The following is a 14,133-nucleotide window of genomic DNA, read 5'->3' on the forward strand; positions in this document are numbered from 1 at the left end:
TCTCTTTCAGCAGTGGTCAGTGGCAGCTGCCATTAGCAGCCCCAAACTAACTAAACCTACTGCTTCAAAAAAAGTTACGGGGAGAATAGTTTATTAACTTAAAGGTTAAAAAAATAGAGAGTATGGGACTTTGAATCAAAGTAACATATTAAAAATAGTGGGGTTTTGGTGGTAGTAGTTCTCTGTAACAACCCACAGAATATTTCGACACGTTGTGCCTATCTGATGAATTCGTTTCAGAAGAATGTTGTCTTGTGTTTATACTGTTTTCTGCAACTCTCCCTTAAAACATAAACAGTTCAAAAAGAATCTGTAGTTGATACAGCTCCTGAAGCCTTCCTGTGTTTCCCACTTTTACTCACCCTCAGCTTGTGGCAGCTGAAAGTTCCCACAGTCAGATCTTGGATAACAGCCAGAGTGCTCCTCCGCTGCTTCAGCCTGCCACACGATTGCTTTTCCAAGATACGCATCCGATGGTTAACAAATCACATTTTTCTACCTCTCCTCCAAGGTGTGACATTCACCTCTCAATAAATTAGTAAAATGTGTTTGGATGATTGATCTTAACATTAAGCTCGTAACACCATAACCAATGATTTCTGGGTGCTTTTAACACTGGTTTAAGGTGATGCCATGGTTCTGCCATGCGAGTATAGGGGCAGAGGGTAGGGCTGTTGGAAATACCAGGTAAGAATTTTCCTGTGTTTAAACTTCACTCAAGCTACCTGGGGTGTAACTCCTTATGAATTAGTGTTATCTGACTCTTTAGTGGAACTCTTCACCCACTTGGTCAGTCTTGAATCCTTTACTGTACATGGATGTACACCCTATTTTTGACTCCACCTGTTCCATGCCCTCTCCCCATCCCCATGATGTGCTCTTTCTGAAATACTGGCTTTGGCTTGGTTCTCTGAATGTTTTGCAACTTGGATTGAGTATCTGGCTTTGGGCACCCCACTGAACGTGGACTTCATCTACACTTAATGTTATGGTTCTTGGAAAGGGGGAATGAGTGGCAGTCTGATACCGTTGACATAAAACTGTTTTTCTCTCTTTCTTTTTCTTTTTTTGAAAGACTGGGAAGAAGGCGGTTAAAGCAGTCCTGTGGGTTTCGGCGGATGGACTCAGAGTTGTAGATGAGAAAACAAAGGTTAGATTTCCCTGGACAAAAGTTCAAAGTTTCTTTATAATTACATATATGCTATAACTTTAAATGACCATCAACCTTTGTCTTAATGCAAATGTTGGTATCTGAAAGAAAGATTTAAGTGTATAGTTGGTTTAATCATTTCTTGCTTAGTAAACATATGTATGCCTGTTAATTTTGTTTCTCTATTAATTTCACAGTACTCTGAAACCACATTTGATAAAATGTGGCAGGTAGCTTGGAGCTATTTTTGTTGTATTTGCCTGAAGAACCGTTTTTCCTGATGACTTCTGTTGACAGTGAACTTGTAGCGAGTCCCTTGGCTTTGGTTCTGTACAGCTGCAGAAGGCCATGAGAGAAATACATGAGGAAGTTCATGTTAATCGATATAATTTCAATGCATTCAAATCCTAGAAAAGGCCTGAATAAATGAGAACTAGCTTCCAGAAATATGAGGAGGAGAATACATGAAATAGGGTTGTCTCTATACTAAACATCTTAAACTCCCTTCAAATTTAAGATAAATGGATATCAAATTCTGTAATTCCTAATTTTAGCATCTAAGCTGTTGGTCTCAAGTCGAAGACTAATGTATTCATGGCTTCCTCCTAGATTGTTTTAGATTTTTTCATTGGGAAATAGCACAATGTGTAGTACAAAAATGCCTGTGTACAGGTAAAAGCAAACAATTTTTGGATTTAGCTAGATGTAGGCAATTAGAAATAAGAGCTTTAGGCTTGCCTCTGTAAGGTTACTTCTATTTTAAAAGATGACGTGGCAATCAGAACAATTTTAATTAGTCTGAAATTAATTTGCTCGATATTCATGTCTTTTAACCCTTACTTTGTTGACCTAAAAGATGATTTCTGCAAGCCAACAGTGAGGATCGGGTAGAGATAATTCATATCCCTCTGCAGTCCAGTTACCCGGTGAACACCTGCTCTGTGGATAGACATCTCCGGGGCTGTTGTTAGAGTATGCTTCCTCAGCTCTGGAGTTTCTTTTAAGAATTTAGTATCAAATACAAACGTACTGAGGCAGGTGAATTCGGTCTACTGATTGCCTTTTAAAAAACAACAAATATATATACTTAGAAATGTTATTGCGTATATTTCATCCTTTAAAATTAATTTTAATAAGATGTGCAGACCTTGGAGGTAATTAAAAGCATAAGGCTTAAAAAGAGAATATAATATTGCCTCCTGGTGGTTGGATACATTAGCACAGATACCAAGTACTAACCGCCAAACAAAAGAAACAATTCTGAAAGACAGTGAAAAAATATATTTTTTAATGAGGATAGCATAGTTCTTAAATTATACTATCTCCTTTATACAAACACTTCTGCCATCAGCTTGTAGGAACAAATTGGGGGTGTTTGATACCACGAGTACTGCCGGTGCTTTTCCATTTTATCCTTGCTTAGGTAATTGGCATGTTAGCTTTTGCTTTTTGTGTTGTAGCTGCTAGATCTTTTCACATTTGTAGACTTCCCCCATTAATTTTCAAGATTGTATTTTAACCACAATAGAGATTTTTTTGATTGCTAGAGCACAATAAAAATAAAATGAAACAAAAATTCTCCTTTTTCCCATGCTAGCTCCATAGTCTAGAAGAGAGATCTTAAGAATTGTGTTCCTGAGTTCTTAAGTGGTTGCCTAGTTGCACGTTTACCAAAGATGGCTGGTGGAAAAAGCGGTCTGTCCTTTTTTGTTTCATACTGGGAATAGTTTCTGAATGGCAAATTCATTTGATAGATAATTGTAGCCAAGTGAGGTTATCATCTTTTTAATGTAATGCATTTTGCAGCTAATGCTGAAAATTACTTGTTCCATTGTTTCTCCACATTTCCTCACATTTCTTTTTTTGGGGATTCTCTAGGATCTTATAGTTGATCAGACAATAGAGAAGGTTTCTTTCTGCGCGCCAGACAGGAACTTTGACCGGGCATTCTCATACATTTGTCGAGATGGCACTACAAGACGCTGGATATGCCACTGCTTTATGGCTGTAAAGGACACGGTAAGTTTTGTTACGGCGTGTCTTCCTGCTTCTAGCTGGAAGTTACACTGAGAAAACATAACTACACAGAGTGCTGCGATACGTTTTGACTTCAGCTAAAATATTACTTTTTCCTTAAAATTATTTTAGTTCTAATTCTTTATATCTGAATTGTTTGCCATTTCTCTGTGATGTCTTCTTGTGGAGAGAAACGGTGCCCAGCATGGTGTGTAAATGGAATGCAGTCAGCCTCAGATATCTGTAGCAGAAGGGAACTACTCTTCTAAAAATAGACAGAAGATACTCTCATCTGAAAATGTATACAGCCAAAAACTGAAACAGCAGTGACAGTTTTTCCAGGATAAAATCATAGTGAGTAAATACAGACTGGTTATGAATGTAGCCTCTTGTATGCAAATGTTAAGGGATGGAGCTAAAATGAATTGAATTAGGGTCCTATTTCCTTCTAAACGTTAGAGATTTTTGCATTAGAAGGTTTGAAAGCAAGTTACCTATATCAGTCTTTTGCTGTGTAGAGTTAAGTCATTTATCTCCCTGATCTCGTCTTTTACTTATGTGGCTTTTTATGGAACCCTGACTACTACACAATGGCTTTCTTTAAAGAGAAACAATGAAGTTAGAAATTCCCATTTAAATGTATGTTAGAGCTGGAGCATTTTTATTTCCTTCTGCACATAGCAGGTCAGTTCGTTTACCGATTATTGCAGATGAGGTGAGCTACTGCTAGTAATAGCACCTCTGACTCAGCTGCGGCCTCTGTATCAGCTGGAGTGCCAGACTTCCTCTGACTTGAATTTCATTTCCTTATTGCAGTTATTGGGCAGTGGATCCTTTTGACCTCACTGGTTAATCATGGAAGTGCCTTCTGGAAGGCACTCTCAATACTAATGTCTGCATTTGGTCAAGGCCATTCAGGGATATTAATAGTCAGTTGTACTTTCAAGTTTCATGCTTGCACACAACAGTATTGTCTCCCTGCACCCTCTGTAAACTTTTTCTGTTTGAGAATAGCATTTACCTATCCTTTAGGACTTAAACCTGCATAAAATGGCTTCACTAGAGTTCCTTTGTGCACAAATGTATCCAGAGGCAAGGGATCGGTGCAGGCACATTATCACACTACTATTGTAGTAGCAGTTGAGCTAAACAGATTGTCTGACAGTCTTTCAGTTCTGGGTGGCCTTTGTGCTTGTGCATTCATAGTTGTGAGTCTTTATCAGGTTTAATTTTAGAGCCATACAAGGTGGCCAATTACAGTAGTTCTCTTTAATGCCTTAATTAGATCTCTCTTGTAAAGGCAGGTTATCAGTTTGCAATGTTTGAAGCACATGGATGTTGCTGTTCCAGTTACTGTATGATGCAATATTGTCTTGTACAGGGGGAAAGGTTGAGTCATGCCGTGGGCTGTGCATTTGCAGCGTGCCTGGAGCGCAAGCAGAAGCGAGAGAAGGAGTGTGGAGTGACTGCCACCTTTGATGCCAGCAGAACCACATTCACTAGAGAAGGGTCATTCAGGGTCACTACAGCTACTGAACAAGCAGAAAGAGAGGAAATTATGAGACAGATGCCGGATGCTAAAGGTACGGGGTGCAACTTACACAGTCATCCATAGTGAGCAGAACAAGCACTGAGGTGCAGTAGAGTCCCTGCAAGGACAGGGCTTAACACCCTCGCAGAATTCCCTCTCTCGAACTTGGTTACGTACAAATCATATTTCCAGACACTTGACACTTCGCAAGATGAAAAGTGCTCCCAGATTCAGTTCTAGGGCATTTTTCCCTATTTCCTCGAGAAAAAAGTGCAAGGGACTTCATATGTGAAAGTGACCGGACAAAGCTGCTTCCACTTTTTGTCTGCCTGCTTTATGGCAGAGGGCATCATAGGCACTGTACTAAAGGGCCTTATTAGAGAAATGTTATAAAAATGTAAGAATTTTGCCAGACTTGAAGTAATCCTTTTTGTTGTCTAAGGGTTTTTGTAAATGAATAGAAAATGGTGTCATTTTTCTTAGAAAACAATGTAGTTTTATTTCACTTCTTAGAATGTGTTACAAAGTTTCTGTATACTTATATTGCATGAGGGACGTACAGGTCGATCACAGTGTGCTTTCTAAAAATAAAACCAAAACCAAACACAAACCACCAAAAATCACGTACTAGTTGTATTCAAAAATAGTAACTGGCTGTTTTGAGAGGGGCTAGTTTTTACTACTTAGCCATTTAAAACATGGCAGTGTTCTCAAATTCAAGTGAAAGTAGAACTTCTTACCCAAGTTTTATTACCAGTACAGTTCTACTTGTCATTCTACAACTAACAAAAAGTAAGTATTGTAAATATTGTCTATAGTCCTCTTTACAGTGGAGTTGAACTTTCCATAGCAAGTTTTATTCTGCTGCTCTATTGCAAAACTTTAATCTTCGTTTTCATCATCCATCTGCTTGTTCCCATACGTTAGTTTTAGAATGTGCTAAATGAAGCTTAAACACAAGGCCTTTGTTACTGGAGGGCATGAGTCAAAGTCTTGACTCAATGAAGGTGTGTGAAATCCTTTCCAAGAAAGACTGATTAGAAAAGTTTCACTTGAACGAGCAGCTGCAGCTCATGGGTACTGAAGCTTGCAAGACAACATAATTAGTTCCTCTGACCACTCCAGCTCCTCAGAAATCTCCACTGCGGCTCTGCTTTTACCAGACTTCTAGTTCTTCTGTTGATGTGTCAACAAAAACAGTCATTGTTTCTTGTATGAAGTTTGGAAAGCATTGTAAGTGTCGCTGGTGCTAGCAAGGCCTGCCAGCTCGGGCTGGATCTGCTTTGCAGCTCACTTCCACCTCTCTGTAATGTATTCCCTGGGGTTGCTGAGGAGCTGCTGTTGGAGCACTGAATGCGGCCTAACCTGTTAAGTGCTAACTCTGGCCTGCTGGAGCTTGTGCAGGGTGCTTGGCCACTGCTGCTGATTCTGCAGGGGTAGGAGGGTGGCTTTTAAAAGAAGCTCCTAGGGCTGCTCTGTTCCCTGCAGCTGCTGAGCTACACCACCCTCATTAACTGAATAAAGTTAGTAGTAAGATTTTGGCCGTGATCTATTCTTCTAGTTCTATGTGAGGCAAAATAAAGGCCTCAGACACATAGTACACTTTTCAGTCTTAATCATAAGTGAATTACAGGTGTTTCTAGAGCAGTGGTCTCAGGAACAGCTAGGAAGACTACATAGACAAGGCCATCATTTCTAAGAAGTGGTGAGCCTTAGTAAGCTTTGCTTTGGAGAATGGGTGTATGTAAAGTGACACAGTGAAGCCTATGAAAGTACAAAGAAATAATTTTTCTGTAGTGGCATTAGAAACCTGTTTGTTGGAAGAGTACTAGCTATGCAAATTCTTGCAGTTTCTCTTTTCAGAACAAATGGGAGTAGGGGCAGGCAGTTGAACAATATATTGCTTTATTCATCTAACCTCACCCTATTTCCTCCAACAGTTGAAACAGAAATGAAAACAGTAGCACCAGGTGCTGCACCAACCAATACTGCCCCCTCTCCTGGCTCCCCAGCCTCTCCTACTACTGATGTTGCTGCCTCTCTGGATAAAGAAATGAGCAATCCCCACGCTATTCCACGAAGGCATGCCCCTATAGAACAGCTTGCCAGGCAAGGTTCTTTCCGGGGCTTCCCTGCCCTTAGTCAAAAGATGTCTCCTTTTAAGCGCCAGTTGTCCTTGCGAATAAATGAACTGCCTTCAACAGTGCAAAGGAAGACTGATTTCCCCATGAAAAACTCAGGTAAAATCGAATGCCTCCAGTGAAACATTTCCTTAAATTGTCTCTTCCTCCTTTCCTTGTCTGTGGCTTCAAATAACTCATTGTGTGTAGTAAATCCTTCTTCCTGCCTCATGTGAATCATTTCTCATGAGCAAACATTGTCAGGTCAGAAAACTTCTACTTCTGGAATATGCAAGAATTTCAAATACTGTATTCACATGCAGAAGGCAAGCAGCTGTAATCATTATCTGAAATACTGGAGCACAGCTTGAAGTGTTCCGGGAACAGTGTTGGTGAGTTTGTAGATGCTGCTCTTCCCTCTGAGTCACTGAACCAGTTCCTCCTCTTAATGCCAGGGCATCTCGAGAGTTAAATCCTGTCAAGGCCTTAACCACAGGTCGTGGATTTGTGTGACGTTTTTCTGTCTGTCAGCCCTTCTGAGCTCTTCTTTCTGAGAGGAATAACACTGCTTTCCACCTCGCGTTAGAAGGAACTTTTCTGTTTAGGTGGCACAACTGGCTGCCCCAATAATGCGTGGTACAGGTTTCACATGGTGGTAGTGGGGTTTTATAGAGTCATCCCAACATAAACATCTGGGGTGATCAGTACCTTGCATAAGAGCCTGGAATCCCTTTAGCTAGGTTATCCTGCAGGACAGCTGTACTCTCACTTGGCAACAGAGCTACTTTTAGGGTTTAAGCTTTAAAATAAAAATCTCTATGGCAAAGGGAAAAAAAAAAAAAAAACAACCACTAAAATACTTAATCTGATTTCTCCTAAAATACTTATTTGGTGACCTGTGCTTTAAGACCAGTGTTAAGTTTATCAGTTTAACAGTAGTGGTGTGCTGCTTACTAGACTTATGCTGGCTGAGCACACAACAATCTGAATTCTTCCTAATTCAGTGCATTTGATGCATGTTCCTGGATATGAAGCTGCTGGTGCTGTTTAATGTCACACGATAGGTGCTATATTGGAACATCCCTCAAAGAATCATTTTTTGGGCATGCCTCCCCCTAAATGTTCAATATAGTGCATGTCATATCCACCCATCCTGTGGTTTTTTGTACTGTTCCATTTCTGCTTAATTATGCCTGCTCGTGTCAGTTCAGTGCAATGAAGGACTGATGAGCAGTACTTCTGAAAAGTTGGGCAATTAGAAATAAGGAGAACAGCTGGTAAGTCAGTAGTTTTACTCCACTGTTACTTTATCTGCACTGTACTGATATTTGGTTTAAAACTGAGTGTCCATTTTACTTGTGCGTTCAACTTCTGCTTTCATAATTTTAACACAGGAGCTAGTGAGCTCAGCTACACTGAACTGGAGCAACTGACACTCTAGAATTAACTTGCCCCCATGTATTGCTGTCTACATGTTTACATTTCATCTGGTTTCTGTACAAGTACAGTGTTGGAATAGTTAAATTATCCTAAGTACTTTCATTTCACAAAATGTCGAATCTTAGTGCCAAATCCCTGGTATGTTTAACAGTTTAATACTGAAAGATTAAAACTCTTATTAAAAGCTATAGAAAAACCTTTTATTTTATGAAATGAACGTTCTCTTGCATTAACATAGAGAAGACGTAATGACTGACTTGAAATCTGGAACACTGATCTCCTCACCCTCTTGACTATGTCGTAAAATACAGTGATATGGCTTTGTATTTCTACTGTTCTTTCTATTTCTACCGTTCTTTCTATTTCTGTCACATCTTCAACACCCAATTTAAATTTAAAAAAAAAAAAAAGAAAAAAAAAGCTGTCATTCAAGTCAGTATTCGAAACATCTAAGAGATAAAGAAACTAAATATATTTCAGTTTAACATCTGTATTTATAAATTGTTTCTGTATCCCTTAAACATAATTTAATGAATTTTGTTTACATTTTAGTCCCTGAGGTAGAAGGGGAAGCAGACAGCATTAGTGCCCTGTGCTCTCAGATCACCAGTGCTTTCAGCACACCTTCGGAAGATCCTTTTTCTTCAGCCCCCATGACGAAACCAGTGACAGTAGTCGCACCACAGTCTCCTGCCTTTCAAGGTTTGTCATTTCTTTGCTTGCTGTGGTCATGCTGGATGAGGCTTGAGTGCACAGAATGTTGCTTTCCAGTAACACGTGGTCTTAATTTCTTGTATTGGTCTTGTATCTTAATTTTCTGTATCAGTATTTTGGGGTCATGCATCCTGCTTTATTCATCTCATCTGTTCAGTTTTTCTGTGTTTTTAACAAAAAGTTCATGCACCTACCACACGATAGTTACCTGTAAAAGGGACTGGCTTTAAGATTAATGGCTAATTTAATCATTCTGCCTCCTGAACTGGAAAAATCTTAACTATTACGCATCATAGAAACCAAATCCAGCACAGCAAGAAGATTTTGTGCCACCGTGATTACCATTGTTCACAGAAACTCCCAGATAACCTATGGAGCTGTAAACTATAGAACTCTTAGTAGCCTCTAATCTTCATTCCACTGATGTGCTTTTATACAAATAGTGTGGGGAAGGAACCTCTCCTTGTTAAATGTAGTTGTTATTTTGCATCCAAAATCCGTTGTTCTTTGGAATTTAAAATTAATTATACTGTGACTTCTGGTGAGCTGTATCGCTTCTCTAAAAACCAACAAATTTAACTTTGGTCAGTCAGGAGAATAGAAGGCCTCATGAAACAAACAAAACCCCACCATCCCACAACTGTTAACAAGAGTTGCCTTGGTGAAATAGAATTTACGAGCTTCATCAACTGTCAGTCCAATTTGGCTAATTTACACAAACTGCTGTCATGTGGAAGTGTTTAAAATTGTATGTTAATAGTTACGACATGGCCCACTAATATTCCAGTCATGTGCATGCCTTGCATGAATTAATTGCACTGATGTTGTCTGCTCCCATTTTAGTTAATGGCACTGCCTCTGCCTTCTGTGTGCTTGCTGCTAAACCATCCCAAGCTGCTGTTGTGTCCACAGCTATGCCAGTTCGTGAAACCAATCCTTGGGCTCATGCTCCTGCTGCTAATACTGGAGCTGCAGCCGTGGTCTCCGGTAAGATTGGAAGTAGATCCTGTGCATTGCTATGAGAACTCAGATCAAAAGCATAATTGAGCCCTTGAGATTGCTGTCAGTGCCACTTAATGAAAAGTGGAAGGAACAATAACAAAAGCTGGAAGTAGTAGCCTTTTGCACAAGTGGATGGAGGGAAGCTATGAACTCACTGGTCCTGGGTCTGCAATCTAGACTGTTTCTTATTTTGGCAGTGTTTTAGAAAATCTGATGCTTAAAAAAGGAAATAATGAAATAGCGTGTTGGGGAATCAAGAGGAAAGAATCTGTATGCTTACCCAAAATGATTTTTTGCATTCTTGCTATGAATGTAGATAAGGAGAGATTAAGTTGGGTGGTTGAAGACTTTAGAAATTAATTTATTGTTTAATAAGTTTAGTCTGTCCATACAGTCCTTGTCTATATTCATATCCAATGTAAGGTGGTAATTTAATGGCTGTCACCTGTATGGACGCTAGAAAGCTATGAACAAACATTTCCTGGTGCAAGCGTCACCAGAAAGAAGCAACCTTGCTAGTGAAATAGCTTCTGTTTGTCCTTGTAACAGTACCAGGCCCATTACCAGTCAGTCTTCCTCTGTAAGAGAGAGACTTTAAGCTCTGTCTTTGAGTTACCACTGTAAAAAACAACAGTGAACTGATCTTAGGTGGAGTTGAACTAGTTGTTACGATTAGACTAAATGAAGAGTACTGAGCAGTGACTTTTTTTCTTGTTACTTTTCTACTTTTCCAAAACACTGAATAACACGTGAATTGCAGAGCATTCCTGGTTGCTTCTCTCATCACATTAAAAAGCTGATGAGGTCCTATGGGAAGGGAAGAGAATATAAAACTGTAGGGAGAAGGAAGATTGTAGAATTCAGCTAATGGAAGATGGTTTTGAAAGTGTGGGAGGAATGGGAATGATGGTGATTCTTTTAATCACTGAAGATAAATGAGTTAAAATAGAGCTGTAGTTGTAGAAGAAAAATCTGAGATGTTAAGCACTAAGCACTGCAAAAGAATTTGAGAGGTGAGCAGCATGAGTTATGAAAAGACTAAGGGAAGAATGGAGATGGAGAAAGAACATAAACAGGAAGTCATAGTAAGTACAGTTTATATATTACATGGCAATTTGATCAGATGTACTGCCTTAAATGTTCATGTATATAGTAGCGAGTGCTCACGATTTGCTTCAACACGTATGGGACAGAAAAAGAAACGTTGCCTTGAACTCCTTATACCATCACATTGCTGTACTGCAAAGGGTAAAGCCTTAATTGAGGAACTAAGGCAAATGAGCCTTAAAAAGTTTTGTGTAGCTTAGTGTTATAACAGTCCACCACTCCTGAGCTATACGTGCATAAACTGAAACTCCCCAGTAGAGGAATTTTAGAGGTTGTGGACTAGATCATTGCCACTAAGTAATGAAGGCAGGTGGCAGCTCTTCTTCATGCCCTAAAGTTCCAAATGTCTGTTATTTAAAAAAAAAAAAAAAGGAACAAAGTAATAACAAAAAAAAAAAAAAAAATCTGCACTTTAGGGAGGAAACTCTTCTCCGTCCCTTCTTGACCAACGTTCCCTGTGACAGAGCAGTGTACCAGCTGCAGAAAGGTGCTCCAGCTCTGGGTAACGACCTCCTGGCTGTGGAGGGAGGAGGCCCAACTGACCTCATGTGCATCCTCCATTTTTTCTAACTGATAAAAGGGCGAGGGATAGAAACATGAGTGACATCCCTGTGCTTCCCTTCTCAGGCACTGAATGGAGCGGCACCTCCTCGGGTACAGCCTCTCCAAGTCTCTTCCAAGGAAATCACAGACGTACCCCCTCAGAAGCAGACCGCTGGTTGGAAGAGGTCTCAAAGACTGTCCGAGCCCAGCAGCAGCCAGCCCCAGCCCCAGCCCCAGCCCCAGCCCCGCAGCCACTACTCCAGCCTCCTCCAGCAGCTTCCCAGCCAGCACCAGCCTTCCCCGTGAGCACCTACATTGCACCCCAGCCCGTGCCGGTTGGCGTGGTACCGCCCATGCAGCCGCCCTTTATTCCAGCTCAGCCCTACGCTGTAGCAAATGGGATGACCTACGCAGCCCCGAGCGTACCTGTGGTGGGCATCACGCCTTCCCAGATGGTAGCCAACGTCTTCGGTACGGCAAGCCACACTCCAGCAGCCGCCCACCCGCACCAGTCGCCCAGCCTTGTCAAACAGCAGACGTTCCCCCAGTATGAAAGCAGCAGTGCCACGAGCAGCCCTTTCTTCACTCCGCCTGCGCAGCACAACGGCTCTGCGGCTTTCAACGGAGTTGACGGTGGCAAATGGGCTGCAGAGGACAAGCATTCGCAGCCTCCCGCAGCTGCTCCACAGGTAGACCCCTTTGAAGCGCAGTGGGCAGCACTCGAGGGCAAGGCAAAGCAGCGCACTAATCCCTCTCCAACTAACCCCTTCTCGAGTGATTTACAGAAGACGTTTGAGATTGAACTTTAAGCAGCCCTACGGCGGTAGATAAATTGTACAGTAGGCTAGAGGGATAAAGGGAGCAGAGGGGACTGTTTCTGATCAGTTTGCTTTGATAATCCCAAAGGTCCCTTCAAGTGAAAATGGGTTAGAAAGAGGGAGCGGTTATGGGGAGGGTATAAACAGACACAGAGTTTAACATTTAAAAGGAATCTGGCAGCCGCCCCCGTCTGCATTCCCTCCTTACTTGGAAAGCTGGACGTCAAACACAGCACAGGTGGGCACCCAGTCCTGAAGCCTGTTCTGCAGAAACAAATTATCTCACAGAAAGGAAGGCAGATCTTATATTAGTGCCCTTCTGATGCCCTGCAAGTCCTGGACATTCCCCCTCAGGGAAAAATGGGGTGGAAAAATTGGGGGGGAACTATGGGTGGGAGATTGTCACCTGCTTAGCAAAAGCTAGGTTTGTGGAAAAAGTTGAGCTTCCATTTTGAGTAACAAAGTGAATATTATATGTAAAGAATAAAGTAAAGCCAAAATTTTTATTTTTATGCATTTAGGATATTTTAAATAGTGGATATTAAAAGCCGTATGAGTTGTAAGTAATCTTGCCAAAGGTTTAAAAAAAAAGGGGGGGGGTTGGATGTAAGAAATTGTACATAAGATTGATTTATCTCTGATTCTTATTGTAAGTAATATCAGGGGGTGGAAAAAGGGGCTCTAGCTTGTTCTTGTATCTATCTGTTCATTGTAAGTAGCATATTGCAACAACAATCACAACCAGTAAGTCATTATATCGTAGTTTTAAATAAAATTAAAGAACAGTATTGTCATGGTTTGAAAACCATGGGGAAAATTAACTGTTTTTTATTGGAATCAAGCTACATATTATATATATATATATAGTATGTTTTTTTCTTTCATGTATTGCTGCAGTTTTCTTGTCTTAATCTATTGGTTCTAACACTACTGTGACAACTTACCGTAATCATATCTACATCCTGGGGCTACCTAGGAACCCATTTTTTTGTTTGTCTGTCAATAGATCTTAGAGGTTTTTTAACTTTTGTTTTTATTTTTTTTCCACTGATTTGTGAAACCTTGTGGTTAAGGCTGCAGCTGGTCCAGGTTCTGCCTCCGGTGAATCGTGAAATCCATCTCATTTTAACTTTACTTTTAAACTTTGGCCTTACAAGCAAATGTAAGTTATATATATTTGTACTGATGATTTATAATCTGCTTTAACAGAAATAAATGTTGGTGGTAGAAACCTTGTCTGTGAAGCCCTGTCTTATTCCCACCCTCTCTATTTAATTTTCAGGATTCGCCCTGCTGGGTTTCTTCCCTGTTGTTAGGTGGCTGTAGACAAGCCTTGCCTGCCAACCTGTAAGCTTGCTATTGGTATTTGCACATGTATTATTTTGTATGCCATGGTATCGTACCTTGAACTTTAGGCCCGAACTTGCAAATATCCTTTTGACCCATAGCTATTTAAAGCTCTGCAAAGGAGGGCTTTACTGAAAACATTGGATTCTGGGTTCACATCACTGAATTTTCTAATTTACAGAGAGACAAGGATGAGCACACTAACAGTCAAAAAAGGAAAACTCAGTTTGGTTTTCTTCCCTTTGCTTTTAAAAGGAGTGAAACCCTAACAGCCACCGGAGAAGACAACGTATTTTCACTCCTTGCTGTTCTACCAGTAAGTCGATCCCTTTTCTTTTAGTATGA

General features: G+C 40.5%; 1 protein-coding gene across 4 annotated transcripts in view; it reads left to right on the forward strand.

Annotated features, from left to right (window-relative positions):
* NUMB (NUMB endocytic adaptor protein) overlaps nt 1–13,673 on the forward strand; it is a 95,544-nt gene extending 81,871 nt beyond the window's left edge. For 2 of the 4 annotated variants that reach the window (XM_032189382.1, XM_032189383.1), the window contains 6 exons: nt 1,076–1,150; nt 3,029–3,169; nt 4,548–4,749; nt 6,638–6,937; nt 8,810–8,959; nt 11,708–13,672. In XM_032189382.1, coding sequence (XP_032045273.1) covers nt 1,076–1,150; nt 3,029–3,169; nt 4,548–4,749; nt 6,638–6,937; nt 8,810–8,959; nt 11,708–12,432 — 1,593 coding nt within the window. In that variant the 3' untranslated portion in view covers nt 12,433–13,672. Of the gene's footprint in view, nt 1–1,075; nt 1,151–3,028; nt 3,170–4,547; nt 4,750–6,637; nt 6,938–8,809; nt 8,960–9,814; nt 9,959–11,707 lie in introns of all 4 variants that reach the window. The other 2 variants (XM_032189384.1, XM_032189381.1) reach the window with 2 other exon arrangements.
* The last annotated feature ends 460 nt before the right edge of the window (nt 13,674–14,133 follow it).

This window comes from Aythya fuligula, chromosome 5 (assembly GCF_009819795.1).
Source record: "Aythya fuligula isolate bAytFul2 chromosome 5, bAytFul2.pri, whole genome shotgun sequence".
NCBI classification, from domain to species: Eukaryota; Metazoa; Chordata; class Aves; order Anseriformes; family Anatidae; genus Aythya; species Aythya fuligula.